The sequence below is a fragment of the Rissa tridactyla genome, chromosome 4 (assembly GCF_028500815.1).
Source record: "Rissa tridactyla isolate bRisTri1 chromosome 4, bRisTri1.patW.cur.20221130, whole genome shotgun sequence".
Lineage (NCBI taxonomy): Eukaryota > Metazoa > Chordata > Aves > Charadriiformes > Laridae > Rissa > Rissa tridactyla.
In genome coordinates this window covers 44,159,840-44,186,786 of record NC_071469.1, presented here as the reverse complement: position 1 = coordinate 44,186,786, position 26,947 = coordinate 44,159,840, and the positions used below count along the sequence as shown (strand labels likewise).

At 39.6% G+C, this 26,947-nt stretch overlaps 1 protein-coding gene across 7 annotated transcripts; it reads right to left on the bottom strand.

The window, feature by feature from the left end:
• PLA2G4F (phospholipase A2 group IVF) lies at positions 1-26,809 on the bottom strand. Of its 7 annotated transcripts, XM_054198782.1 has the most exons (21): positions 24,897-26,809; positions 24,484-24,626; positions 20,954-21,026; positions 19,232-19,368; positions 17,776-17,904; positions 16,327-16,367; positions 15,670-15,712; positions 14,327-14,393; positions 13,854-14,023; positions 11,763-11,876; positions 11,209-11,246; positions 10,167-10,302; positions 9,292-9,428; positions 7,964-8,186; positions 7,276-7,390; positions 6,020-6,157; positions 5,423-5,530; positions 4,290-4,484; positions 3,786-3,952; positions 2,953-3,139; positions 1-1,556 (listed from the first exon to the last, which is right to left on the bottom strand). In XM_054198782.1, the coding sequence occupies exons 2-21, from the start codon at positions 24,592-24,594 to the stop codon at positions 1,327-1,329; spliced, it is 2,559 nt and encodes an 852-aa protein (XP_054054757.1). In that variant the 5' UTR covers positions 24,595-24,626; positions 24,897-26,809; the 3' UTR covers positions 1-1,326. The 7 variants fall into 7 exon arrangements, with proteins under 7 accessions (XP_054054757.1, XP_054054756.1, XP_054054760.1 ...); XM_054198781.1 differs by having other exon boundaries at positions 24,484-26,809; XM_054198785.1 differs by lacking the exons at positions 24,484-24,626; positions 24,897-26,809 and adding an exon at positions 21,328-21,566.
• Positions 26,810-26,947: the final 138 nt, after the last annotated feature.

Sequence of the window (26,947 nt, the reverse complement as noted above, 5' to 3'; positions counted from 1 at the left end):
TTGACTTTTTTGCTTACCTTTTATTAGAATAAGGAAAAATATATGAAGACTAGTGTTCATAAGAAAAATTGTGAAAAGCACATTAGCAAAACTAATATTTATTAGAAGAATTAAAAAATATACCAAGAATCACACATATTTATAAGCCTTTACATCATTTCAGAAAAGACAGATTTCCTGTCTCCAGTTTTCAAATACAGAACCAGTACATTCATCTCAATGTAAAAGCTGAAAAAGTAAACAGCACTTGTTTGCCACCCTTTTGCATTAGATATTTTCAATTGTATAATTCAGTACTTTTCTCTGAGCATTCTGCAAATTGAGGTGAATTCCATCCCACAGCACTGCAGCATCCAACACTGTTTTATTCATTCACATTTATAACATGTGCCTACCTTGAATATCAGTGTTTGTATAAATAGACAAAGAGAAATTCCTTGAACAAAGGCCTGGCTGAATTGCAAGCCCAAGTGTAAGGAAAAAATATCTAAGTCAGTCTCTTCAAAGGAGCTTTCCTTCCTCTTACACAGAAAGAGAAAGATGAGACTCGTAGCATTTTTAAAGTTTCATCACCTTGTGATGATCAAACTGCAGGAAGACGGAACACTACCCCATGATGTGTCTTTCATTATTAAATATTAAAAAAGGGAACTACTATTTCCTCAAAAACAAATGGTTACCAAAGTCAGATTCTCTACATTGAACTTTTGGGAGACTAAAGGCCATTGTAATCCTTGAGAAGGGTGGGAAAGAAATAACACCGAGATCTTGGAAACCATGAATGGCAAAAATGGAAAACAGGTAGTGACTGTTCAGTCTTGAAAATATGTGGGCATCGGCCAGTAGCAAGTTGAAAGCAAAAGGACACATTTCCTCTTTCAGTGCATAGTTACAATCTTTGGAGTTCCTTGACAGATGATATAAATTGTAAAAGTTTACGGAGGGAGGTTCAAAAAGCAAGAAAGGTAAAGGTATAGAAGAAACACTGCTGCACTTTTGAAAAAAAGGAGGTGCTTCATCCACAAATCAGTACTTGAACTGTTTGAATAGATCTCCCTAGTCATCTGGTATCCACCACTGTAACATGAGATACTGGGCTAGATAATCCCCTACTCTTCCCCACACGTCAAAGCAACGTCCATGTTGTACTGTACAACCCTTGGGTTTTCGTAGGAGCATCTGTCATCTGGAGTGGATTTTCAGTGTCACACATGCTACTCCCTTCCCAAGAAGACAGTTTCCAGCTATTAGTTTTCAGCATTATGTCTTGAACAACACAGCTTTCGTACACAGCCGTCTGTCCGTATCCTCAGCTATGGAAGCTGATCATGTATTGGACGTATCAATTACTTTCTTCAACTTTCTCCTTTCCAGAGCCAAGTTTAGGGCTTTGAAGAGAGTGTCCTTGCTGTTCAGAACATTGTAGCGATTCACTTCCACTAACCTCCTGAAATCGTACGGCTCAAAGGTGAAATTTAGCGTACGGTAAGGAGAATCTTTTGCCTCAATGACAAAGTCACCAAAGGACTTCTCCTCTTCTGACTCACGTTTAATTCCTGGAGCAAGAAAGAAAAAACAAACACTCACAAAAAACCCAGCTGTGATACTCATTTTAGTTGGATTCAGCAAGGAGTTTATCACAGTAACACAATACTTTTTTAACACAATTTAACACAATAACCCTGTTGAACCTTAACTTTTTCCCCAAAGCTCCTCCTCAGAGATTTTCGGTCCTTCAGGATCCCAAATGCTTGGAAGTTGAAGGTAAAAATATTATTACCCTTTCTACTTCCACCAGAGTCCAAAATACCGCACTAAAATACATTTTCATTGTGATAAATTTCTTGGTGCATCCATGATTATCATGCTCAAAATAGGAAGTACAAAGCTCAATTTTTCCTGAAAGTGCTGCTCTACACTAAAATGAAAGACATTAATGCCCTGAGCTCAATTTACCTTAGGAGGTTAGTATATACTCTTTAAAATATGGTAACTTGTATTTTGAGTATCCTGCCGCTTAAATTTAAATACCAAGATGAACGTTAAAGAAATTTGCTAAAAACACTTTTGCTTGCTGCCATTATCGAAATAGTAGTCTTCAGCCATATTCGAGAACAACACTTTGAAACTCTTCACCACTGATGAGGAAATATAGCCAGGACGTGGCAATCGTTATAGTATTAATACAGATAGCATTAACAGGCTGCCTTACACCTCCCCTTGCCTGCGTTAGTACTGCATATTCTTTTCTAGATGATCTTTAAGGTCCATTCCAACTCTAACCATTCTATGTATTCCAAAAGTTTTCTTCAGGATGCTGTTTCCTCCCAGCATGGGAGAAACAGGATACTGAATTTTGTCTGTATCTTCTTAATGGTATAGCCCTGTGTTTCATCCCAGTGCTCTCGCTTGATAGTCTGAGGTGTGCCTTACAGTCTATATTAATCATGTTAAATGAAGCAAGGATCACTTATCCCTCGACCTTACACTACAAGGGCACAGGCCACTTGGCACTGAGTTACACGATCTGACATACAAACTGGTCCACAACGCTTTGCTACTTAGTGGTTTATTCATAGCCAATAAAGAAATGAACTCATTATTCAAACTGATTTATACTGCTTTCCTACATATTTAGAGTAATTCAAGTAAAAAAAAAAAAATCGAGTATCAGGCCATAAAGGATAAGAAAGAAGCAAAAATACAGGCTCATTTTGATTCTTCCAGCCCTTACATTTTTATCTTTTTTTTAATCATCAGCCTCTTCTCCAACTCTACTTTCCAAAAAAATCAGTGGAAGCTGATCCCATCTTAAGTGAAAGTAACAATTTAATACTAAGTAACAATTTAATACTAAGAAGAAAGAAAGGAGGGAGACTGAGCCCACTGAATTTCCCCATCAAGGCACACAATAGATTCTAAAAATAGCTCCTTAAGATATAGCTCCCTTACCCGGAGCTTTGTATTTCTTGAAGGTGTCATTCACCAATGGGAAATGGAGCACAATTGGAGCCTTTGGATTATTATTATCCATAAACATGTAACACTCTTTTGGCTTCCTTTCATCTTCCTCACTCAGTTTGATTTTTGGAAAAGGAATTTCCCGCTCCTCACAGTATTTTTGAGTCAGCTCTAAAACCTGTTGTCAAAGAACAAAAAGAATTTTGACAGAATACCAGCAACACCTCTAAGATTATGTAACTACAACCTAATAGAGAGATACTTTCACAAAAAGTGACAGAAATGAAACTGCCAAATTGGAAAAAACTATTTCTCTGGCTGGTGATACAGAAGAACAATGAGGAGTAGAACTAAGAACCACTACCAAACATCAACAGTTTGCAGCTGAAACTCTTTTTATGTTTTATTACTCTAAATATATACACCTTGACTTTTCTGTGCTTAAAAATAAACACCTGTATATACAGAAAATAACTTATTTGCATGAAGAAAATCACCAATAGCCACTTTACTGTTAGATGTGCATAGCTATGTAACAAGGATCTTATGAACTCAGCAAATACTCTTATTTTAGGAACAACCTAGTTAAGCTTCTGAAAAGTTTTGAATCTTATTACCTATGTCGCTTTCTGTCTCCTCATGACATCCACAGTGAAAAGCATAGTACAATAGCATTTGAAAGAGGTAAGGATTTATTGTAATGCACTTCCATTAGTGTTTGTATTCAACATTAATAGAGTTTGTATTCAACATCTGCTGCCATTGTGAATACGATTCTGTGCTTTTTTTATCTTCATGTAATAATGCTCAGCTATATCTCTCACCTCAAACGGAGCTTCCCAGGAAAAATTGAATGACAAGATAACATCCACATCCCTCTCTGGCTGAAGTACCAAAGGAAAGGGAGAGTTGATAGAAAAGCCGCCATCCACTAAGTACAAGCTCTCTTCCATGGGGGTCAGCTGGTTGGGAAACGCACCCAGGTGAGTGCCTGGAAGACACTCCAAGTAACACAAGTAACTATAAAGATTCATGACACACCTCTCAGTAAAAGCAACAAACAAAGCTTATGCTGGGGCTAAAAGAAGAAAAAAAAAAACAACATTCCAACACAGACGTTGATCTGAGACCGGCCCATGAAGTCTGATGATGAGCTTGCCTTATATGACAAAGCACACGTAGCAGATCAAATTTTTTGCTATGGTACAAGAAGGGGTAAATTCCCTGACTTCAGTGAAACAAATTCAAGCTTACTTCTGTTCTGTAACTGACTGTTGCAGAATATTAATGCGCTATTTTATATACCATATACAGACTCACTCATTTACCTCTCCAAGTCACAAATTTCTTGACATTAACATAATCTTTATGAAGATACAATCCGTGCATGAAGTTGAAGGTTTCTCCACATGTGACACGGGACTTGAAGAAATCCTGGAAGATTTGTAATAAGGGGCCCCCAGGTATAACCAAGCGAGTCTTTAGTCGTGTTGGATCTCGGAAATGGAATCTTCGGCAGTCATCTGCGGAAGCCACAGAAGGATGCAGAACACACAGCAAATGTTTGTCCACCTCCAAGATTCCAATCAGACTTTTTTTTCTACAATATTTAGTCAGTTGTCCTAAGGCTGAATTTGTCCTCTAATAAAAAAGTACTGCAAAGAAATTTAGGTGAGCTGCATATTCTACAATTGGATAATTCACCTCCCCTATTTAAAGGGAATAGCATTACTCATAAATCCTTGTCCATGTTCATTTCAAATCCACACCGAGAAACCCTTGTTACCAAGTGACGACCACTTCTGTCTCGTAAGACAACAGTCATCCACGCATGGTAGCATTTACAGTTACAATAACAAAAGTATAGGGGAAAAAAAAAAACTAGGGCTGCAAAAGCAGAGAAGAAAAAAAAAATATCTCTCCCCACTTACTACGAGGCTGTAACTATGCATCTGAGCAACTCTCAGCCTTTAATACACTTTCTTTTAGCCTGCTAGGGAGGCATCATAGAAATGGAGAACAATGCATAAACATACAACCAGCTTATCCAAGGTTACCCAAATCAGTCCAAGGAGGGAACTGAAAACCTATTTTCTACTTCCTGGTTAGCAGACCAACATCTATTCTTCCTCTTCTCATGATTAAGGCCCCTGCACTACAATTTGTGTTTAAGATAGCTCCCGGAGCTAACCTAAATTTATAGTCAAGGTCAGATAAAAAAAAAAAAATCTAAAAAGAGGAACAGAAAGTGTACTGAAAATTATAATTGCTCTCTTCACTATATGCTATATGTGTGATGGAAGGGAATAATACATAGTACAAGAGGGATCTGTCCAAATCCATCCTTTATGCTAATCTTGAAAACTACACACAGCACATTTTTGAGTCATATTATTTGTATAATCATTCCAAACCCCGGAATCTTTCGAAAAAATCCAACTATTTTAAAGTATGTTCTTACCTACAACTTTGATAACATCTTTGAAAGAATCTAGAAATCCCAGTCCTAGACCAACCACCTTCAGACAGATATCATCCAAGCTTGCAGCAAAGGCACTGCCCCACATTCCTGCAGAGGAAATATAGAATAATTTAATACTCAAGAGGCTCTTCACAATGTAACAAAAAAGGCCTATAATTCAACTAACATTTGTCATGGGAGAAGGTTGTCACTTGAGCCCTACTGCACTAACAAATGATGTTTGAGTTTAAACCTTTGAGTTAATCATGTGACAAATTCTAATGTAATAACACGATGCAGAAACTTCTCTGAGAGAAAAGCTCTTCTACCAGCAAGGGAAAGCTAGCAAGAGAACGGGAAGACCTAAAGCAGAAGTTTTTGACAAACAGTCCATAGTAGAGTCTGCTTGCAGACTCAAGAACGTCTGACTGTAATGCTATAAAACTACACCGAAACCTTTGGAGAAAGAGCTGACATTTTTCTCCTCTTCAAATTCTTTAGGAAGGGACAAAAAGGCATAGGTTTAAGTTAATGAGTCCCAAAAGCAGCGTGGCTCCTTTCCATCTCCCCCTTTTATTCACTACTTTAAGATCATACCTTGTAGAAAACAAATCCTAGGCTCTGGATGTTTCTGGACGAGCCGTCCCATGAAGAACTCGCTGTCAAAGTCCTCTGTTCGTATAAAAGCTCCATATTTGCGAAACCCAACTTCATAGGGAGTGAACTCACACCATTCTAAGAACAAGTCAACAGGATATTTAGTCGTCTCAGAGTAAACATAGGTGAAAATACTCATTTGATTTCTGCTTACACAGGGGAGACAGAAAGAAATCTCCCTCCATTTCTTTCACCATCAGTATAGATTTCCCTGTCACTGTTCTCAGTGAGCCCCTATCTTACACATGATTGATAAAAACTCTTGTACAGGCTTTCATTGACTCAATACAACCTCCTTTCTTCCTGGCTTTTGGGAAAAAAATCCCATATCTGTCCATCTTGACTTTGTCATCACAGAAATAACCTGCCTATTTTACTTTCACTTTAAACCATTCTGATGGCTAACCGTTATAGTACTGCTTCAAGTCTCAATTGATCCACTGTCTGACTTCATTGTCTGCTTATCAAAGTGTCACCTCATCCTTGAAAGCTTTCCACAAATACTTACAAGTTCATTGTCATACACACACACTCCTCCAGAAAGAGGAGAGGAGAAAAAGAAAAGAAAAAAAAGAGAGCCGCGTAGTGATACACAGATGGACACAAGCATTTGTGTTCCTGTCCCACTGCATCTACCCTCAGTTGTTGCATCATATTTAAAGTTTCAAGTGACCTGGAATAGGACTGGCCTTCATTTTTTACTGCAATTGTATAACCAGAAAGAACCCAGGCTACTAAATACCACAGTTTTGATAATGCATGCTACAAGGTTGCCAATCCATCATTTTACATGCATCTACACAAACTGATTATCTGAGACTATAAAAGAAAGTAGGTCAACTAATTACCAAGGACTTCAATTTTCCAATTCAGACGCAGACTTGTGTATTATAAGAATCTTCCCTCTCAGCTCCTGAAAATTTCAGGGACTTTCTAGCAAAACACGTGGAGTGGCCAGCAGAGTTGAATCTCATTTCTCCATTATAGCCATTTGCAATCAGGATGATAACACTCTGCCTATCAGTATCCTAATGCCTCTTGCACTACCATCTGCTGCTTGAGCCAAGTTTCCTTGTTTTCACAGAAACAGAAACTCAGTTTCAGTGAGTTTTCAGCTCACTACCCAAGGAACAACTGAACAGGTCAAAGGAATTTATAGATTCCAGCAAACAAAAATAAATTTGCCATGTTCATACCTGCAAAGTCACCACTGCTAATATTGGGTCTCACATTGACAGCTGCATAGATAGGATAGGGGTTCTGCGCCCATTTCACTGCTTCTTGCTGATCAGACAGCTTTGATGGATCTTCCTGGTTACAAGCAAGGAAGGAGAAGCACACTTTAGTCAGGTAAGTTCTGTACCCATACTTTGATAATTTGAAGCTGTTGCTTAACATTTCTAACTAATTCAAATCCCTTTTCCTCTCTCTGTCTGTGCACATGGTTAGATTTTGCCACAATATCTCCGCAGTTGCATACTTACAATGTCTGGTGTTATTAATAAACTAGTTATCCTCTGATTTCTGATTTCAATTAGCGTAACAAATACTGCACAGTAATGCCATTTTGCAAAACCAACATCATTCTTTCAGGCTTAACCTGCCCAATACAAAAACTATTTACTAACAGTCATTCCAAATAAACGCTCCACTTTTCTATAGCACCTATCTATATGACTTCAAAATTCTTAGTAAAGAGGAGTGCTGGGAAACCCGGAGCACCGAGAGATGAGAATTTCCCCTGTTTATTCCACACCTCCATCTCTACATTTGTGAGCTGTTCTGGAATAGGGTAATCAGTTTCTTGACACACAAGATATGGGTGGGCAAAGCTCCCACCTGGAAGACAAACAGCAGTGCACATCCAAACATGAAGCCTTTTACCTTTTGTTGTAGGAAATATTCCACAATAAGGCCCCACAAATCTGTAAAGGAAATATTCCGTCCACTAACTTCCATTGCATTCAGCTCCTGGAAATAGTATTTCAGTCGTTCTGGGGAAAACGCCCCTGCTTTGCTGCTGGACACAGTACCCTGAGCTCTTCTAATTGCATCTTGAAGGTCTTTCTGCGACCAGTCAGGGTCTTGATACAGTGTAGATAAACACCTGAAAATGCTTATATTCATGCCATCAGTAATAACGACCCTTGTGTAAACAATAGTTTTAGCTAGTTATAATTATCACTGCAGTTCTGAACTAAAAGCTTGAGAAGTCTAGCTAGAAGATAAAACATCATGAAGAGAAAAGCGACCACAATAATGGATCTCTGAACTCTAAAACATGCTGAAAACCCCAACACCTACAGGACAGTTTCATCCTGATTGCTAAACTAGCTTTCAAGGACGTTCCAAACATCATATGCTAGCACACATGAACTGGTTCATCAATATGAGTTAATTCCAGGCCATAACAACCCTGAGAGACTGGCAGACAGCAACAGCGCTACCGCAGGCAGCAATAGAGGCCATAGGTCTGGTTAAATGAGAAACTTGTTTGGACTCTTGGCTATCCACATGAACAGATGCCTACATTTGTTTGAAAGTCTGTCCCTGAATCAAAAGGGGCAGGCCAGATCACAAGGCTAGTGGAAGAATACTAGCTACACAGGAGTCAATTAAACACGCAAAGCTCTGGAAGATTTTACTCTCAGGTTGTGCAACTCCTCAGTGAAATCATTTCACAAAACCAATGTGTACTTATGAGGGATGATTTCACCACAAACTCCAAGAACTGAAGCATTCTAGCTATGTCTAACATTTCAGCACATTTCTCCAGTCCACCAAAAGGGCAAGCTGGTGCTATTCCTCTGTTCAGACGCACATGCCATTTTAGAAGGTGGTGACATAGTGGTCCGTGTGGGCATGTCTCCAGTGCCTTGCACCACCTCAGTTGTCTTCTTGGCAAGAGCAAAGAGATGGGGAAAGTCTTTAAACACATAAGTTTTATTCACGTAATCCATTCTAACAGTCAACTGCCAAGTTTGCAAGAGCAGTAGATTCGTAAATTTAGCCAGCAGGTGTGTGGGTTAGAAGTGATAATGAATCCCTTAGACTCTTTAGGTTCCCCGTCAGAACTCGCAGGTGAGAACTGATGAAATATTTGACTTTGTTGTTGGTCTGCAGATGGCACAAGTGCAGTTCTGGCCTTACTTTGCATCAACACTCTCATATTTACCTATAAGTTTCTGGAATCGACACCCCATGTAACTTACCAAGTAGAGCCAGAAATCCCACACAGATACATTGCAGCATCCAAAAGGCCCAGCTGCTGAAGCCCAGCAAGACTGCCGTAGAACGATGTCAGTGCTCTCATCCCACCTCCAGACCCCAGTACTGCTACGACTGGAACCTGCAGACAGCAAACTCAGGAGTCACAATCACAGACTTTTGAATTGCCAATAAGTTACAGAACTAATCCTGTATAAGTCTCATTCATACAAAAATAAGACATAAAATCTCTATTTCTATTTACATTTCCAGTAATTTCAGATTTTATTTCAACCAGAACTCCTTTCTCTACTGTATAATTGAAATACGTTGTTTACTCTGAAAGATAGCAGTGTCATCTCAGGGACCATCACTTACTGAAATTGTTGTGTATATTATCACACATTTACTTGCATGCCATACAACATACACATAAGAACAAAAGAAGGCAACCATTCTTACAATAGCACCCAAAGAACACAGAACAAGGTATCAGGCTATCTAGATATAACAGTGTCCTCAAATCAGCAATTAGGAAGCTGTTCCTGTGGTCCGAGCTTCAATTTAAATATTCTGAAAGAGACTTTCCCATCACAATTCAGAGGTCAAAGCCCAAGATACAAGAGTTCAACTAAAGAAAGTACATACATTCTGAAATTACAATTTTTTGTGTTCCAAAACACACACAACCCCCTCAGAATTTTAGAAATATAACAACATTTGAGGCTTCAGAACTGAAATGTCACAGTGATTTATCTCACACACCCTAGTGAACACAAATCACATTTTCTGTTGGTTATAGGCAAAGAATCCTACAATACCTAATTATCACCAACCACAACGGACTTTAGGAACCTCACTACAGCACTGTGTTCAATACCTCATCTTTTGGAGGGGATTCTTTTAAGTGAAGAGTCTTCTTCAGTGCCTCAGAAACTATTTTCTTCCTTTTGTTCAAAAATTCTCTCTCCTCTTTACAGAGGTCAAAACCCAGACGTATATCAAGATCCCAAGTGCTGAAACAGAAATTAAGACAAAAAACCCCAAAACTTTGGAGGATTTTTAGTTACCAGGGAAAAGCAATTTCTGTGATCACACAATCTAGGTGCTGATCTGAATTACTAGACCAAACTCTTAAGTTTTAGTGTACGTCTATACACCAACTATTGTGTAACAACAGCTTCTGAAATTAAAAATGAAACTTCTCCCTAAATACAAAGTTGTGTCAAGCAGTATTCAGATTACGCTTCAGGCATTTCACAAAGGAATAAAAGATTCAGTAGGTAAAGAAGACTGTATGAGGAGCAACCGAGATCGCTGTATTGACATGGATGGAGAAATGAGGGGAAGAGCTATTTTAAAATGGAAGTTTCTGAACTTAAGAGGCAGAGAGGACAACTGAATACCAATAAACTTGCTATGAGTTTGTAAAAGGGGATCATGATCTTCAGTTCATGACTATATACCAAATGACCCTAGCAGCTTACTAGCCAACTGCTCAGTTTTGAGTGTTACTCTTTCCTTATCACTTCTCTCTTTCACCCTTTCTCTATTTTATAGTTCAAGCTCTTCACACACTGAGATGCTCTTTACGATTTGTCAGTACAGCACTGGACATATTCTGGGAACTAACAAAGATACTTAATATTTACACCATCAGATATTTTACATTTAAGTATTACGAACACAAAATTTATTCAGATTTCAGCACAACTGACACCAATCCAATAGACAGTATCTGCAAAGTGAAGAGTCGCAACCTTCAGAGGAAAAATAATCAGAGATATTTTCCTTTAATCTATCCCAAGAGATCAGTGGAGACAATAGACCTCCCCAGAACAGCAGGGAGAGTCACTCAGCTCCTTCACTATGAGAATAAAGGCCTTTCCTGATTTTTAGAGGTCATTGAGGTTCCCACTCACCTCTCTTCAGTTTTCAAACTCATATCCAAACTTTGTCCCTGTGAAAAGAGAGAACACATCTTGAAATTGATACCAACTACATAGGTGGAACTGCTAACTAGAGGTTATGACATCAGTGGGGTCACTAGATACTAACCAGAACAGCACTCTCACTCACAAAACTACATCTCTGGAACACCTTTCCCTTGCACCTATTTCAGACATTTTCAATAGGTCTCCACAGAAACTAAAAACGTGTACTTGGAGAGCAGAGTGGAAAAAACAACTATTTCTTCTGCAAGCTTCTTGCTTTTCTCCTCCTCTGATATTTTTCTTTCACACCCTAACAGACTTTTTGCTTTGGAAAGTGATGAAATTTATACTTATTTTGCAAGACCCAACCATAAAAACATTTGAGGAGAATTGCGCTGAGTAACCTCAGTATTTCATTCTAGATATCCAACAAAACAGCACTCCCAAGAAATACATGCAGTGTAACTTTCCAAATGCCTATAGGCAATGGGGGGAAAAGTTATCCCAAGCATGTTAAAACAAGCTCAAAATGTTGACATTACCTCTCCCAGAGAAACGATTCTATCAACTTTTCGTCCAATAGGAAGGGAATTAAGTGGTACAGTCCCCAATCCCAGAACTGTAGTATGCTTTTCAATATCAGGGTTCATACCATCCTAATAAAAAAACCAAATGTTATTTGAGGTCTCCAGAAAAAAGTTAAAGATATGACCTTCATATGTCAAAACAGCAAACAATCCTTGAGATCATTATAGCTAAATCTTTCCCAAAAGTCTAAGGCTTTTCAAGATCATCCTGCTCCCTGACAGATCTTTGCTGGAATTATTCCAGTCACTCAAATAGCTGTGGAGTTTTTTTGTTTTGTTTTGTTTTTTGTTTATTGTTTTTAATATAGCTGTCTGTCACAAGCAAAAAATCTTCACCTCCAAATATAAAATTTCGCAAAAAATAGTTGTGTTCTGACATGCGTCAGAAAGCTCACAAGCAAACTTGCATTCTGTCTTCAAAGAGGGATTTGGAAAAGATACCAACCAGGCAACAGTGTTAGACATACAGAAAAAATACCACAAAATAGGAAATAAGATAATAGCCTTAGGGAAAAATAGGAGCATGTAATTAAAAAACATAATATTTTTATAAGCACAGTAAATTAAAGTTTGCCATGAAATCTTTGAGTTTTCTCCCATGTTGTATTAGGAAGTAGCAAGCTCTGTTGTTGCAGAGCTGTGTGCAGATTCCTAAATTTTAGGACCTTAAAGAAATAACAGATTCACCCTTCTCACAACAAAAACTCAAGACAGACAAGGAACTACCCGTATTATTTCACAGATGTCTTCTAACCAGAAACAGCTGCCTCGAGTCAAATGTCCCTCTAAGCCCACTGTCCTCCTAACAGTGGCAGATAACATGAATTTAGGTACAGGGCAGGCAACACTACTATGCTCCTGGCACACTCCTATCTCTGATAAGGGAGGAAAGGTCAGACTGGATAGCTTTGTGCTCTATGCCAGCTCTTGAAGGAGTATGTTTCTGCTAGCTACCGCGGGTGGTTTGCTTGAGGTTTACCACCTGGGCCAACCTCCATGATTGACTTCTACCATATTTTTGCTTGCCTGGCTCTGAGTTTTTGACTACTTAAGTCCAGGTCTCTCTCTTCAGCTCACATTTGCTGCCCAACCAACCCCATTGCAAAGCTATTCTACCATATTTCTTTTTGTGTTCTCTTCTCTACAGCTGCCTCTAGAGTAGTCAAGATCGCCATCGTGCACTCACACTGCCCAACTGTTTGTGGGGATGAATAACACCACAGAATAAATAGTTTCCTTGCTGTCTTTTTTGGTGTCTAGCAATACCGGGAGCAGTCATCACAATAAATGTTCAGTCACTCCTATGGGATACACACACTGCATGGGTACCTGTAAAAACTATGAAGTGACAGACAAAGCTAAATAAACCTTTGCAAGTGGCACATACTCTACAAGTTTCTAATAGGAAACACTTGCTATAGAGTAACAGCTGAAAGTAAAGATGTCTTCATGTACCAAGCATGTGCAGATTCAGATTTTTTTAACCCCCAAGTTTGAACGAATTTTAAAGTGTTGAGTAAGGCACAATTTTAGACAAGTTTGCCTCCTTACCCAATGTCAAAGATCCAATGACACGTCTAACAATTTTATTCAATTTTTAAAATAAAAAAATCATAATGTGTAAAAAGCAATGATAGAGAAAAACTTATCTCTGCCCATATATTCCTAATACATAACCAGAAAAATAATACATCCATTCAGAACAGGCTTCTAGCCTAGAAAATTTTTATCTGAGCAGTTACAACATTACAGAGTTAAGTTTGATCAAAAAGGTGTATCTGGAAGTGATGAATAACCTTCACAATAGATGGTCCCTAACACCACATACATAGAGTACTCCACAAGAAGCTTGCTTCCGATGCAAGCTTTTGACACCCAAAACTGACATCCCTGAACATTTGAAGAAATCCCTAGCCTTCTTATGACCAAATTAAGGCCATTCAATTTAAGTTTAAGGACATTTTTATGGACCAAAGACACTGATTTCAGAGTGGATTTATTCAAAAGTGGGCTGTAAACTTTGTGGCAGTCAGTGCAGACGCTTACCTGTAGGACAGATATGGTTTGCTCCAGCTCTACTTGCAGTTCCGAACACATTTCTTTATCCACATGAAAGACAAATGAGGTTTCATAATCCTCCTCGTTGTCTGGTCTCCAAGGAATACACAACTGCTTCTGATATGCCCCCGGAACAGACAGCTTGACTTCACAGCCTCCTGTGCATTAGAATAAGAAGTTTAGACCACAGAAGCCATTTAAATAAATGTTGAAAATCAGATACTTGTTAATTGTAGCTGAGACTATGAAAATACAAGCAAAAACTCTCTTGTGCGGCACCCAGTGAAAGGGACATAATATTAATTAATATGAAAAATAAAAGCAAGATTAACTTAAAAAGTCAATTTTGTAGTCAGTAAATAGAAGTGCACTGTGTCGATAGAGAATCAAGTCTCCCCTCTCTCACAAGGAATAAACATGCTGAAAAGCAGATCTGACTTAAACTCTGCAGGCAGCCCTACCTTGCTGTGTCTCTTTTGTTTTTTCCTCTTTGTTGACCGTGCCTTGCAGAGACAAGCAAGGATGAACCTATGAAAAGAAGAAACCAGCTCCGGTTATGAGATTTTAGTTCACTTCTTGGTAGAAGCTTAATCCACCTACTATATTAGATGGAGCTTTACAGCTGCGAGCTGTCAAAAAACCACTATGGATTATTTTGATCTTTCAAATAAAAAGCAAGTTTTCATTCGGTAGGACAGGATTATTTCCTCTTGTTTCAAAATCAAAACCACACTTCCTATTCCAGTTACGTTTTCGTTTTGGGGATTTTGGGGGGTTTGTTTTTGTTTTTTTTCCAACCAGTACTTTGTAGTTACAAGTTCTCAACAGCTGGGGTTCTTCTGTTGTTTCACCTTTTTTTAATGCGTGTGTGAGTACACGTTCAGAACCTGTTCAGATCAAAGCAAGGACTTAAACGTAAATTCTGCCAGGTCTTTCTGTCCTGGATTGCCCACATCCTCATGAAATTTACTCTCTCACACCATTCAATCATCAGCTTCCCTTCTAGGACAGCAGATGAGATAGATAATTGGCCATAATTGATCTGAAAGATAAGAAACTACTCCACTGCTTGAACGTAAGACTGATTTGCTAAAGGAAATAGGAACACAAAATACTGTCTCCTGTGCAATAGTTTGCAGAACTGTGCTGTTAAGTGCTACCATTTTTTCCTGAAAAAATGTTAAAACTCTACATTTCAACAATGATAAACTCTTTCCCGTCCTTTTCTCCTATTAAAAAACACCACTACAGTCCCTTTCCTTTGGGAGGAGAAAAGAGGTGGTAACACCTGTATTTTTAATGTATAATGCATTGATTTTCTTAGACTGACTGCCCCAAGAGAATAGACAAATCCCTCAAGATGAAGCCTCCCACTCTCAAACTCAAGAGTTATCATCTACTTAACTAATAGCACTGATAAAAGCTTAGAAATAATAAGTGTTAAGATAAAAAGGAGGACTGTACCTGGCAAGCATCTAGCCTAGAAAACTCAGTACAATCTGCAAGACTCACTAGCCTCCTAAGGACATTTTCTTGTTTACATCTTTTAAAACAGCCCCACTGGAAAAAAAAATATCAAAAAAAGACAAAAACAACCACCCTTTCTGTAAGCTGGTATTAACATTTACAAATTGAGGAAGCTTTTTAAACCAGCAAATTAAAAGAGAGGGGCAGATGCTGGAGAGACTAAGAGCTATTTGGACGCAGGAGTTGAATTCTCAACAATTCTTGTCCTCTCACTATTAAAAATCTACCTTCATGAGTAAATCCCAGTCAATTACATAATTGACTTCCATGTACTCACCACAAGGACTCCATTGGTCAATACCTCTATAGGGGCATCTGTGCTGTGAAATGAGGAGATTTAATGCAAATGAGTTTTGGTTTTAATTTGCTTCATCCTACTTTACAAACTAACTGCCTGGATAAGAGGTGGGGGAGAAAGGTCCTCATTGTGAGAGAGCTATACAAATTAAACTGACACCAAGTATATTTCCCTTCACAGAACAATGGGGGAAAAAATACTGAAGAAAACATTCCTCTGCAATTATAAGCATGTGCTATAAGGTCTCCCTATCTCAGTTATGTTGATAACCTAGAGTAAAGCTAAGCTTAGGTAGACTATCAGATAGATACAGTATTCAGTTGTTTATATTGAAAGGTTAACTGTAAGCTTTCCACTCTTAGGTAACTCATCCACAAAATGTTTTTTTCCTTTGCAGCACTGCCATTCCCATGAAGTCCAGTAAAAAATTTTATTTCTTTTTTGGTACCCCAAAAATTTTGGTGACTGGAGCTTTAAAGATATTTGTGATCAACCACTGCCAAATCAACTCAAACACCACAGAGAACTGTAAAGCATTAGCCTTTTTATGGTCATGACTGTCCCTGCATAGAAAAAGGAACCAAGAGAACATATCTGCAGAGCACAAGTTCTTTCAGCTCTTCAGGTAAGACTCACCATTTCTCCAAGTAAAACTCTACATCCAGCTCTTCGTTAGCCTTTAAAAATAAAAGTTGGACACAGGTGACCCTTGATCTTGAATATAATTATGAGAAGTTTTTCCAAGAGATTAAACTTTCTTCCTGTTACAAACTATAGTAACTATTTTTGTTGCTTTTACAAAAGCTCCAGTTAGATTTTGGAAGGTTTAAACTTATGCCTTTTGTTATTGTTGTTTTTTAAACGTTTCTGTCTTCCCAGGTATATCCTATATGACCAGACACATCTATGTTTGAGGAGACAAGCCCACACAAGTGAGAGATGGCTTTCAAAAGTGTTACTCAGCTAATGAGAAAAAACACACCCTCTTCTGGCTTGAGTACCACTGCAGCACCACCTCTGCAAGCAGCTTCTACATGATGTTTTGTGCTTCCTCCCATTTAAATTCATCAGATTGCACTCTTAACTCATTGCTGTCTTTGTCTTGCACAGCCTTTGATTCAGCCCTCTTTCCTCCCACCATAGCATACAGTAAATGCTTGATATGAGACCAAGCGCATCTTTTAAAATAACCAAGTAGAAGAAAATTTGGGTAATTCTCTTTACTGAGGTTGAAGTTTCCAGTTCCATAATTCCTGATCAAGATGACTTAAGCATTCAGCAAACAGGACAGAGTTAGTGGGAACAAGGGAGTTACTAAGCCTCTTTCCACGATCGCAAATCATTCAACTTCTTGCAACACTGACCAACATCTCCCTGCTAACTGCATACCAGTTAGTCTGCTTCTGACCACACCAACAGCACTGAAGCCCTGTTTCTCAAGAAAATACATCATTAGCTCAACTTTAATCCAGACCTATTGTAGCAATCTGTTTGAGACAGTTACAAAGAAAAGATCAGGCTGGCGATATGGCTTTAGCTATGTAAACAACAAGCTGTCTTGTTGCAAGTCCACAAACACGTGTACAGGGACTGCGAGCAACTGAAATGCACCTATATCACCCACATGAAGCAGAGGTTAACTGTAACTGAACATAACTCGGGGAAAATAAGCTTTTCTTAGGCTTTTTCACTTATTAATATAGAGGTAACCTTTGCAGCAATAAACTTCACTGCAAACTGATGACTTTCATTGTAAGCCCAGTTTATGCCCCTCTAGTCTCCTGAAAAATCAATTCCCTTTAAAAGTGCTTTAACATCTTCTGAAAGACACCAGTTATCCTAAGTTTCTTTTAGCTGGGCATTCCAAAGACTGTAGAACACACACACACAAAAAAAAAAAATCAGTAGGGATTTTGGAAACATCTCAGATGACAGTAAAACCATATATGATGACACCACCCGCTGACACATTTTCCCCTTCTGGCTTCTACAACACAGATAAGGCAGCCAGCATGTACTGCAGGATTTCTGTAATGGCGAGCTACAGCTATTCGCAGTTGACCTGGGAAGAAGCCAGGGACTAACCTCAGGGTTCAACCTAAAAGTGCGCAGCAGGGGCTGACCCGGCCTCATGCCTCCTACATCGAAGACAATAGACGTGAGCTCATCGCTGACGAGAACATCCTTATCATAGAGTGTCAATTCCAGAATATTCTAAAACCAAACAGGAAAAAAAAAAAACAAAACACAAAACAAAAAACAGCCTCAGATGAAGAGACAGAAACGCTTACACAAACCTGGGTAGCCTTATACAATAGACCCTTCCTCTTTCCCATTCCTGAAGATAATTCACTATTTCCAGCAGGACCTACAGCATAGTTAAGCAAAAAGCTCATAATTGACAGTGTTTAGCTAAAAGATTTTCTGAGCTTCACAACTAGAGAGAGGCACCAGCTGAATGCATGTGGCAGTACTCTCCTCCAGCTTCAGGCACAGAGTTGCCTGAGGAAGCAACAGCAATTTCCACCCTTTCAGCAAGATTCAGTCCAGGATGTTACAAGGACCTATCACTTCCAGTTTAGCACGCTCTCAGAGCGGCTAAGTCCAGCAGAAATTAACTGAAATAGACACAGTGAGTAGATATGGCACCTAAAAAATGGCCTTGCAGCAACTAGTTTTCAAGGAGACAAGACTGAACTTAGAATTGTGCTGGCACAGCCTCGCAGCAGTAATCTGACTGAGGCCTCGTGAGCCTGCAAGGGGGGAAAAAAAAAAGCTCACATGCTCTAAAGCTTAGTTTACAATTCTCTTATGGAAAGGTACTCCAGTGAGGGTGATAGTTTCTTGTTAATAAGCACCTTATTCCGAAGCCTAGGATGTTACGCAAAGTAATAGTGCCACACTAAAACTAATCTTTTAAAGTACAGTTTCATTCTTCCCTCTACCATCAGTATCTACTTTGATAATTAATGCTGACAATCTGAAGACTCTGTTCAATACTCTATTAGGTCCTGCTCAAAGAGCAAACAGATGCACTGCCTCTAAGAGTTTCAGTTTTGCTTTTCTCAATCATATGAACTGATGGCAAAACTTGACTGAATGAACTAAGCGTCAGTGATTTGAAATTTAGTTCCCATTATTCTCACTCAGCCATTTGGCTGCATAAGGCAAGTAGAGCTACAAGAAGGCAGCAGCTACTCTGTCAAAGTAGAAGCAATCTTCAAATAGAAACTTGCTTTATCAAGGAACTCCCTTGAGCTCTACCAGGTAGTGCCATACCTTCCCTTTCCTGAGTTGCATCACAAGGACATTTATGGAAAATTCTAGCTGCAATTTCCATGAGAGTGCAGTTACAAACTGCTGTAGTTATCACTGGACATGTATAGTACAGCTTTTTGTACCACTGAAGAAGACTGACACCTAAACAAGGAACACTGGGTTTAAGTGTAATAAAGATCCCTTGGTTTTGAATGAAGTACCAAAGGTCAGCCAGTACACAAAGGCAGATAGCCCAACCCGCTCCACAAAGTGGACTCCTTACCTTGACAGCACTATGGATTCGATACCGGAAAGTTTCATTCCATTCTGGGTTATCAGAGTTGTCAATAACCTGAGTTCGGGAGACTACAGGAGATGCAGTGGGCAGCTTTAGTTCCACGTAGCAGTCTGCCTTGGACACTAGAGCAGAGAGTGTAGAGAAAGACATCAGAACAATTTTAATCAAACATATTCTTTTCCATGAGCTCCTCATTTTTTAGATCTCATTGCATCATAGAAACATGCAAATTTAAGGCTGGATTTTAAGGAAGTCTTTAATGGAGTACATGTCTTTAAACAGAAGCAAATTGAATATTAGGTACCTATATTTCTTTTTTCTGGTTCATCCAAACCATAAAGTCCCTCATAAAAGAAATTACTATTCAAAATGAGGAAGATTAGCTTTTCAGAAAAGATTACTGCTAACATAGGCCCACTGCCTCTTGTCCTGTCACTGGGTACCACTGAAAGAGTCTGGCTCCATCCAGATGGATAACACCCTCCTTTCAGATACTTGCACACATTGATAAGATCCCCCTGAGCCTTCTGTTCTGCAGGCTAAGCAGTCCCAGATCTCTCAGCCTTTCCTCATATGAGAGGTGCTCCAGTCTCTTCACAGTCTGAGTGGCCCTTCACTAGACTCTCTTCAGTAGCTCCAGTATCTCTTGTAGTGGAGAGCCTAGAATGAGACACAGTACTCCAGATGCAGCCTCGACAGTGCTTCTCTATGAGAATCTTGTGGGAGATAGTGTCAAAAGCCTTACTAAAGTCAAGGAGACAATATCCACTACTGCTATATCCTCATCTAGTCTGTCCAGGAGCTGAGCCTTTTATTTCCATTCCCTGAAAATAACTAAATGTCTCAGAGTCCTTCCTTCTTCCAGTTAAGGCCCCTTTAACAATGCAAGTACGGAAATCATTCTTCATTCCAGTTGAACAGAAAGGCCATAAAAAGAATTTCTCTTCACAGTATGATTCTAGCTTTCAGCCTTTCAAGAGGGTTCTCCATTGCCTAGATAGTCATTTAGCATTCCAGTAGTTCAATGTTGGATGCCAGATATAAACTTAAGGCAGAGAGACTACCTTAATATATTAAATATGAAGGAATTAAATCTCAAATGAGTTTTAAAGATCCAAATGCCCCAAACAGCCCTGAGAGCTTTAGTCAACACAGATGCATAACAGTAAGAGAATGTATACTATGTTATCAAAACCAGGAACAGGTAAAAAGCAGTTTGTCTTGGAATCAACCACCTACTTCTTTAAAAAGCTTCAATGATATAAAAAAAAAAAACAGCAGACACATGAAAGAAAGCACTACTACAACTGAGAAAATAAACATTCGGAAGCTAGAACTGAAGATTGCTACTTCCAGGTACAAGAAGACTGTTCAGCAGGAGCAAGGGTGAAATTTGCCATGACTGGAGGGCTGACTCCAGACAAAGGAACACAGAATGGGCCACAGTAGCACATGTAAAGGAGCAGGGAAGCTAAACATTACCAGGACTTACCTGATCTTGTTCTGCAAAGTAGCAGCGTTAATCTGCACCTTGGCCTCACATCAAGCTTTTAAAATATATGTAATGCTTTACAAAAGAAGCCTTTGTTCAGACATAAAGGCAATACACTACGTGTAGGTGAGAAGTTCCCATAACAATGCTACCTGTGTTACAGGTATGCACTGAACAAACCATCTATTTTCATATTATCTTGATTAAATACTTACACAGATCTGTACCCTTGATGTTTCTGGCTCGGAGGACTTTTACTGTTAGGTTGTAGTGAGGGTGCTTCTCCCACTGAAAAGAGAGGAAACAAGATCAGCACATAATTCAACTGCAATGCCTGTTCTATAACCACACTAATATCAGTCCAAAGAAATGGATCAGACCAGCCAGCCCAAAATAAACTATTAATAAGTCAGTTTGGGAACATAGGCAGCACTTTCAGTGTCCTGGAGAAAACTAAAGGAGTCTAGAAGGAAACCCAATTCCCTTTCAGCACATCAGGGAGTGATGTCTCCGGGTAACTCCTCACAGACTTCAGAAAATAAGTCCCTTATTTAGGGTTTCCTCTAATTATAGATCAATTTTGAATTACTTCATTAGTTCATTCCTGATGAAGGATAAACAGATGCTGAAGCAGCTCAAATAGTTTTAATCATGACTTGACTAGTTTAAGGCTACTTGCCAAGGGCACATGCATGCTTGAGTAATAGCAGACATGGCAAGACTCCTAACAGCACGGTCTAAAGACATAGAAAGCATATGCTGTTTACAATGAGGAAAAAATACCACTTTCTTGTGGGAACACATATTTCATGGCAGTTTGAGCAAGAAAAGACAAACCTTAAGTTCCTTTTCATTCTGAACTGCTACCGGTATCAGCACTCTAAACACGCGCACCACTTTACCAGCATAGATAAAAATGTAATCCTTGCTCTTGAAAGCTTCTAGGAGGCTATTTTTGGAAAGTAATATTAGAATCTAAATGCCCGGATGTGAAGAGGGGGAAAAAAAAAAGCCTGACTGAATACTAGAAGATCGTGAAGGAGAAGCTGGGGGAGGGCAGAGGAAGACAAGAGAAAACAGCTTGAAGGGATTGAGTGCAGAAACTGCACAGAAGCAATTGTGTAAGGCTCACGAACAGAACAGGACTCTGTCTCATTTCCATCAGTTATGACACAATTCTGGCCAGCTAAGTACCTTTTCTATTCTTAAATACCATTTCAAAATGCTTTTCAGAGGTGGACGCTACTTCACATTTTTTTTTTCTACAGAGAGAAATTCAAGATTACATATGTTATTCTCACCAACTTCCTAAAGGTGCTGCAACTCTTCGGGCTGTTGAGAAATGAAGCAACACAATCACACCCCCACTGCTGCCAAAGCAATCTTTATTCACGTAGCCTGACTATAGCCTGGAATTCAGACACTATCAGCAGAGAAAGCACAGAACACCCTGAAGATACCATATCCTTCTTTTACTGCACACCATCTGTCAACATATAGTTTACATGTTCAAAAGAAAGTCCTTTCCAAAGGTCTCTAACAACCTTTGATTAGCCTTCATTATACAGCTAAGGATACATTTTCCACACCCAGATCATAATTTAAGGGCATATAACACAACAAACATTTCACTGTGCTCCCAAGACTGTGCTATCAATTGTGCCAGAACCTTCCCATGTGTCTTTTCCACTTATCTTAGCGAAAGCACAGCAAGGTCATAACACGTTGCAAGGTGAGCTTGCAGAGTGGTGAAGCATGAGAGTATCAGATATGCTCTATCTAAATGTATTCGGGAAAAGGCAGGCAAGAAATCTGTTTGGGAAATGAACAAAAAATAATGACAGATCTGCCTATACCAGTGTACGTGACAGCATACCAATGTACGCGACAGAGGCAAGCTGCCAACTTCTACTTTGCAGTTTAATGATTTTTCAGAAAGGTCCCTTTTTCAGAGTTGAGGAGAGTGCATCTGAAGCAAAAAAAAAAGCAACCCTTGAAATCCTTAAATGAGGGCACAAAACTGAATTTGCACACACTCAACCCTGCTAACAACTGTGTATCTTTCATCTAAACTCAACATGCTGATGCAGCAGCAAGCCTCTGCAGAACAGGTTATCCCAGCTACAGGACCCAGTAGTCTTTACTGTCATATAGCCCAGAATACCTGCCTTTATACAGTGGGATGCAAGTGCTGGGATCCACCCCACATCTCTCCGTGGATGCAGAGGGCTCACCAGAAGCATGTCAGTTTCCTCACAAAAATTTGTCAATAGCAAATAAAAATGTAACTTCTAAACCACATTCCTTTTGTGTTCACAGCTAGCAGGCAACTCAGGTAGCTCAATGTCCAGTTTACCAAGGGAGCACTTTCTCCCCATCTTGTTCCTGCTCCCAAGCAATGTTGCCTATAATTCCTTTCCTTGTGGCCAAAGTGCCACAGGTTTGCTTTTAAACCCAAAAGCAAACTCCTGGCTTTCCGAGGCACCCCTTGCACTTTACCTCCTCCCGAGGAGTGTGCACCCACAGTCATGAAAGGAGACTTTAGACCCAGCCCTAAGAACTGTTCTCTTCTGGAGGGCAGGTTTTATAATCCGCTGGGTGATACCAGTAGTGCTAGCAGCTCAGTATCAGCAGCAGTAGCAAACACCAGGCTCCCTCCCAGTTTATTGTTGTTTGTCTTTCGATGTATGAAACTAAGGTTAAACTTTGGAAAATTAAAGAGATCTCATGATGTTGAGTTCACCTACAAAGCCAAAAGGTTGATCTGCTGCCCCTGTCTTCCTCAACTGCTATTAATGAGTCAATACAAAAATCTCTCCCCACCAGCCAGCACAACTTCACTGTCAAATTTTTTTATTTATTTATATAGTGAGCACCTGAGGGGAAACATCGCATCCAGTGGTTTATGGGTTAATGGAAATCCCAGCAGGCTGACACTAGGCTCTTCTACCCTGACTTCCCAAGTACTAAACAACAACATAAAAAAAGTCAACAAGATAATTTTTAGCGCAGAGCAAGCAGAAGTGCAGAGAGGCATACAGGCAGCAAGCCATCTTCTGACATCTACAATTTTAAGCTGTAGATTTGGGGGAGGGGGGGGGGGAAGACACAGACACGGGACAGGAATCAGACGACAGATCAGATCTCCCAGGCAAAGGCTCCTTCACCAATATTTAGTGCAATTCAAAACCGAGGTTATTGGCCAGACTGTCTTATACAATGGAATGGTTATACACCAGTTAAAGGACAAACACATTGAAACCACTTTATCTAACGTGGTTGCGCTGCATTAGGAACAGGGGGTGAAGTCATCGTTAACCTTTATCTACTTTGGATTATCAAGACCTGTGAGATAAGGTAAAGAGCAGAAAAGAAGGGAATGGTAATAAATGATATTTTGAAAGAAAACACGTAAGCACTATTTCATCTCTACTGATGAGAAGCACAGTATTCTGGATTCTTTTCCCAAAAAAGTACTTGGAATCAGCTTAATTCTGTTCCCGAAGACTTAAGGAAACAGAGACCTGCTCTGCATTGCCTCACACAGACCCTGAATGTAAATAAAAACCTGGAATCTCCGTTAGCATTAACACTATCCAAAATTTTCCCCTAACAATAAGCTTTTTTGATTAGTTCCTGCAGAAGTGCAGGACTGGTTTTCCCACACGTGCAGTAGCAGGAAGTCACTGCCGAACACATCGGCCAAGGAATGCCCTCTCAAAGGCAGTGCTACAATTTGTCTTACCCGCCAGTGATAAAACCCAGTCTCTTTCCTCTCCTTCCTTTGGAAAAGCACAGCCGCCAGAAAAGGCAGCACTCTGGGTGGAAATGGGCCCCGCAGCACCTCATGGAACATGGGAAAAACGTCCCGTCGCCTCTGCAGAAAACCTGTCAGGGAAACGCAGAAAATAAAGAAGAGTGCCCGGATGCCTGGCTGCGAAGGGCTGTTTGCGGCAGGCTGGGTGTGAAGCTTTGCGCAGGACTGGGCTGCTCTCCAGCTGCGAGAAGCGGAGGTGTGGCCAGCGGTTGCCAAATGACCCAGTTCAAAGCTTTGCTATCAGGTTTTTCAAATACTGGTAAAAGATAAGGGCAGCAAAGCAGCGCCCAAGAGGGAAGCCCTGGGCAGGAGGAAGCACCGCTCCGTGGTTAAGCTACAACCTCAAAAATCCCAGTCCAGATTTCCTTTGAGAGTTTCAGCAACCTGATCTCTGACTTTGGCTGTTCTAAACCCTTTCAGAGTTTCATCAGACCCTAAAAAAAAAAAAAAAAAAAAAAAAAAAAAATTTTAAATAGAAAGAAATTGCCATCTTACAAGCCTGAAGCAAAGCCAAATTTGTCATTGACTGTAGCTGTTCAGAGAAGTTTCAGGGAAGCTTGAGCGGAGACACCACAATTTGGTCTGCGTTTGGATGCCTGAGAATATTGATTGACCACCATGTCTCACCTCTCGCTTGTGGCCCCACAAGTCCCCCCCTTTATTATCACTTCCACACAGCACAGTCTTGAGTCTTCCACCAAAGGTTCTTAGAAAATTGTACAACAGATAGGGAAGAGTTTTTGGGAGTCTACTGTGCCCCAAAAAATATTTCAGTAGTAAAGGAAATTGTTTACTGGAAGTGATTAATTTATTAACAGCTGCTGACAGTTGGCTTGTCTCAGCTTTTTATTAAAGAGCTTAAACTGAAGCAGACGACAAAAAAAACCAAGCTTAAGTGCTTCAACAATGAGAAAGTGGCAGAGGGTGTATGAAAGCAAGTAATGCAACATGTCAAGACCTCCATGCAAACATGAGAATGTGACACATTCTCAGCAAGGTCCCATTCATTAATCATTTCCTGTCATTAGTGTCAGTCATGAGATCATAATTTAGGAAAATTAATAAAAACATAGGCACTGACACTTAGAACACAAACAAGTCAGTACTAGTTAGTGAACTGATGGACTTAGAGTCAACGCACAGGCAAAAAGCAAACTGGGTACCATTGCAAAACAGCCAGCAACCGCTGTTAAAGCTCTCATATGGTACGGTAAAGATAGACACCGGGCTGAAAATGCAGTTTCTTTGCATTACTACATACCACTGCACTGAAAGTGAAGGACTGTCACATTACATTCTATTTATCTTCAAAAAATTGCAGAACCATAAGTGTGATTTATTTATATTTAATCTAATATAGCTCCGCTACAAATTACAGGAAAATTGAAGCAGCCTCGCACAGTAAGCTAACATGGAGAAATCACACTTGTTCTAAACAGTTTATTACAGGCGGTATATAAACCCTGTATTTTATCTTGCAAGTACCCAATTGCGTTTAAAATCAGGCCTACCTGCCTTCTCATGAAGTTCTCTCTCCTCTTCCAATAAAATCTCAGCACAGGGATCTCATGTTTATAGAATTCCTCTTGAACTTCTCTCTCAAGAAAAACTGAAAGCGCTTTAGAACACATGCTTAAGAGTTGTTTTATAGTCAACAGATCATTCACTAGCACACAGTGTTTGTGTGCAGCTTTAGCTATGTACAGACACTACTGACAGACAACTTAATATCCAAAGAGAAGCTGCTGGCTGTTGTCACTTCCTAACAGAGTAGGAAAACAAGCAAGCAAAATGGCATCAAAACCTGAGGCAACAAAGATGGCCTCACACCTGGCAGCTTTACTTCTGCTTGGATTAGCATCCCCATAGTGGTAAGACTAGATGTATATCTACGTTTCATTCAGTTATTTTTTTGTCAGCAAGCACGAACAAATCACACTATCACCAACTATACTATGTAGTACTTAAAATGTGCGTAGATATCACAAGGGACACCACTGCTCCCATTAGCAGCACTAAGAGGAGAGCCAAGATGCAGTGCGTAATTTAAAGAGATGAAGATTCAAAAGGATGCCATCAAGGTTCAGAGGTTTTTTTTTGAGGGTCGGTCTCCTCCAGAAATACCATACATTCAATTGTCCAACACGGAGGCAAGACTTTTCTTCAGTGCCGATATCTCCCATTTCTATAGAATGAGAAAACTGAAGATCCAGATTCTACTTCCAACGCTAAACTAGTCTATGACCTACAATCCAAGCAACTGCAAACCTGTGAATCTAAACATTTCCTGATTTGGTCGTACAGAACTCAACATCCCTCCCCCGACCCCAAAACAGCGTAACACCACTCAAAAAAAATTGTCAGTAAATTTAGTGTTCTCTGATAAGTACAT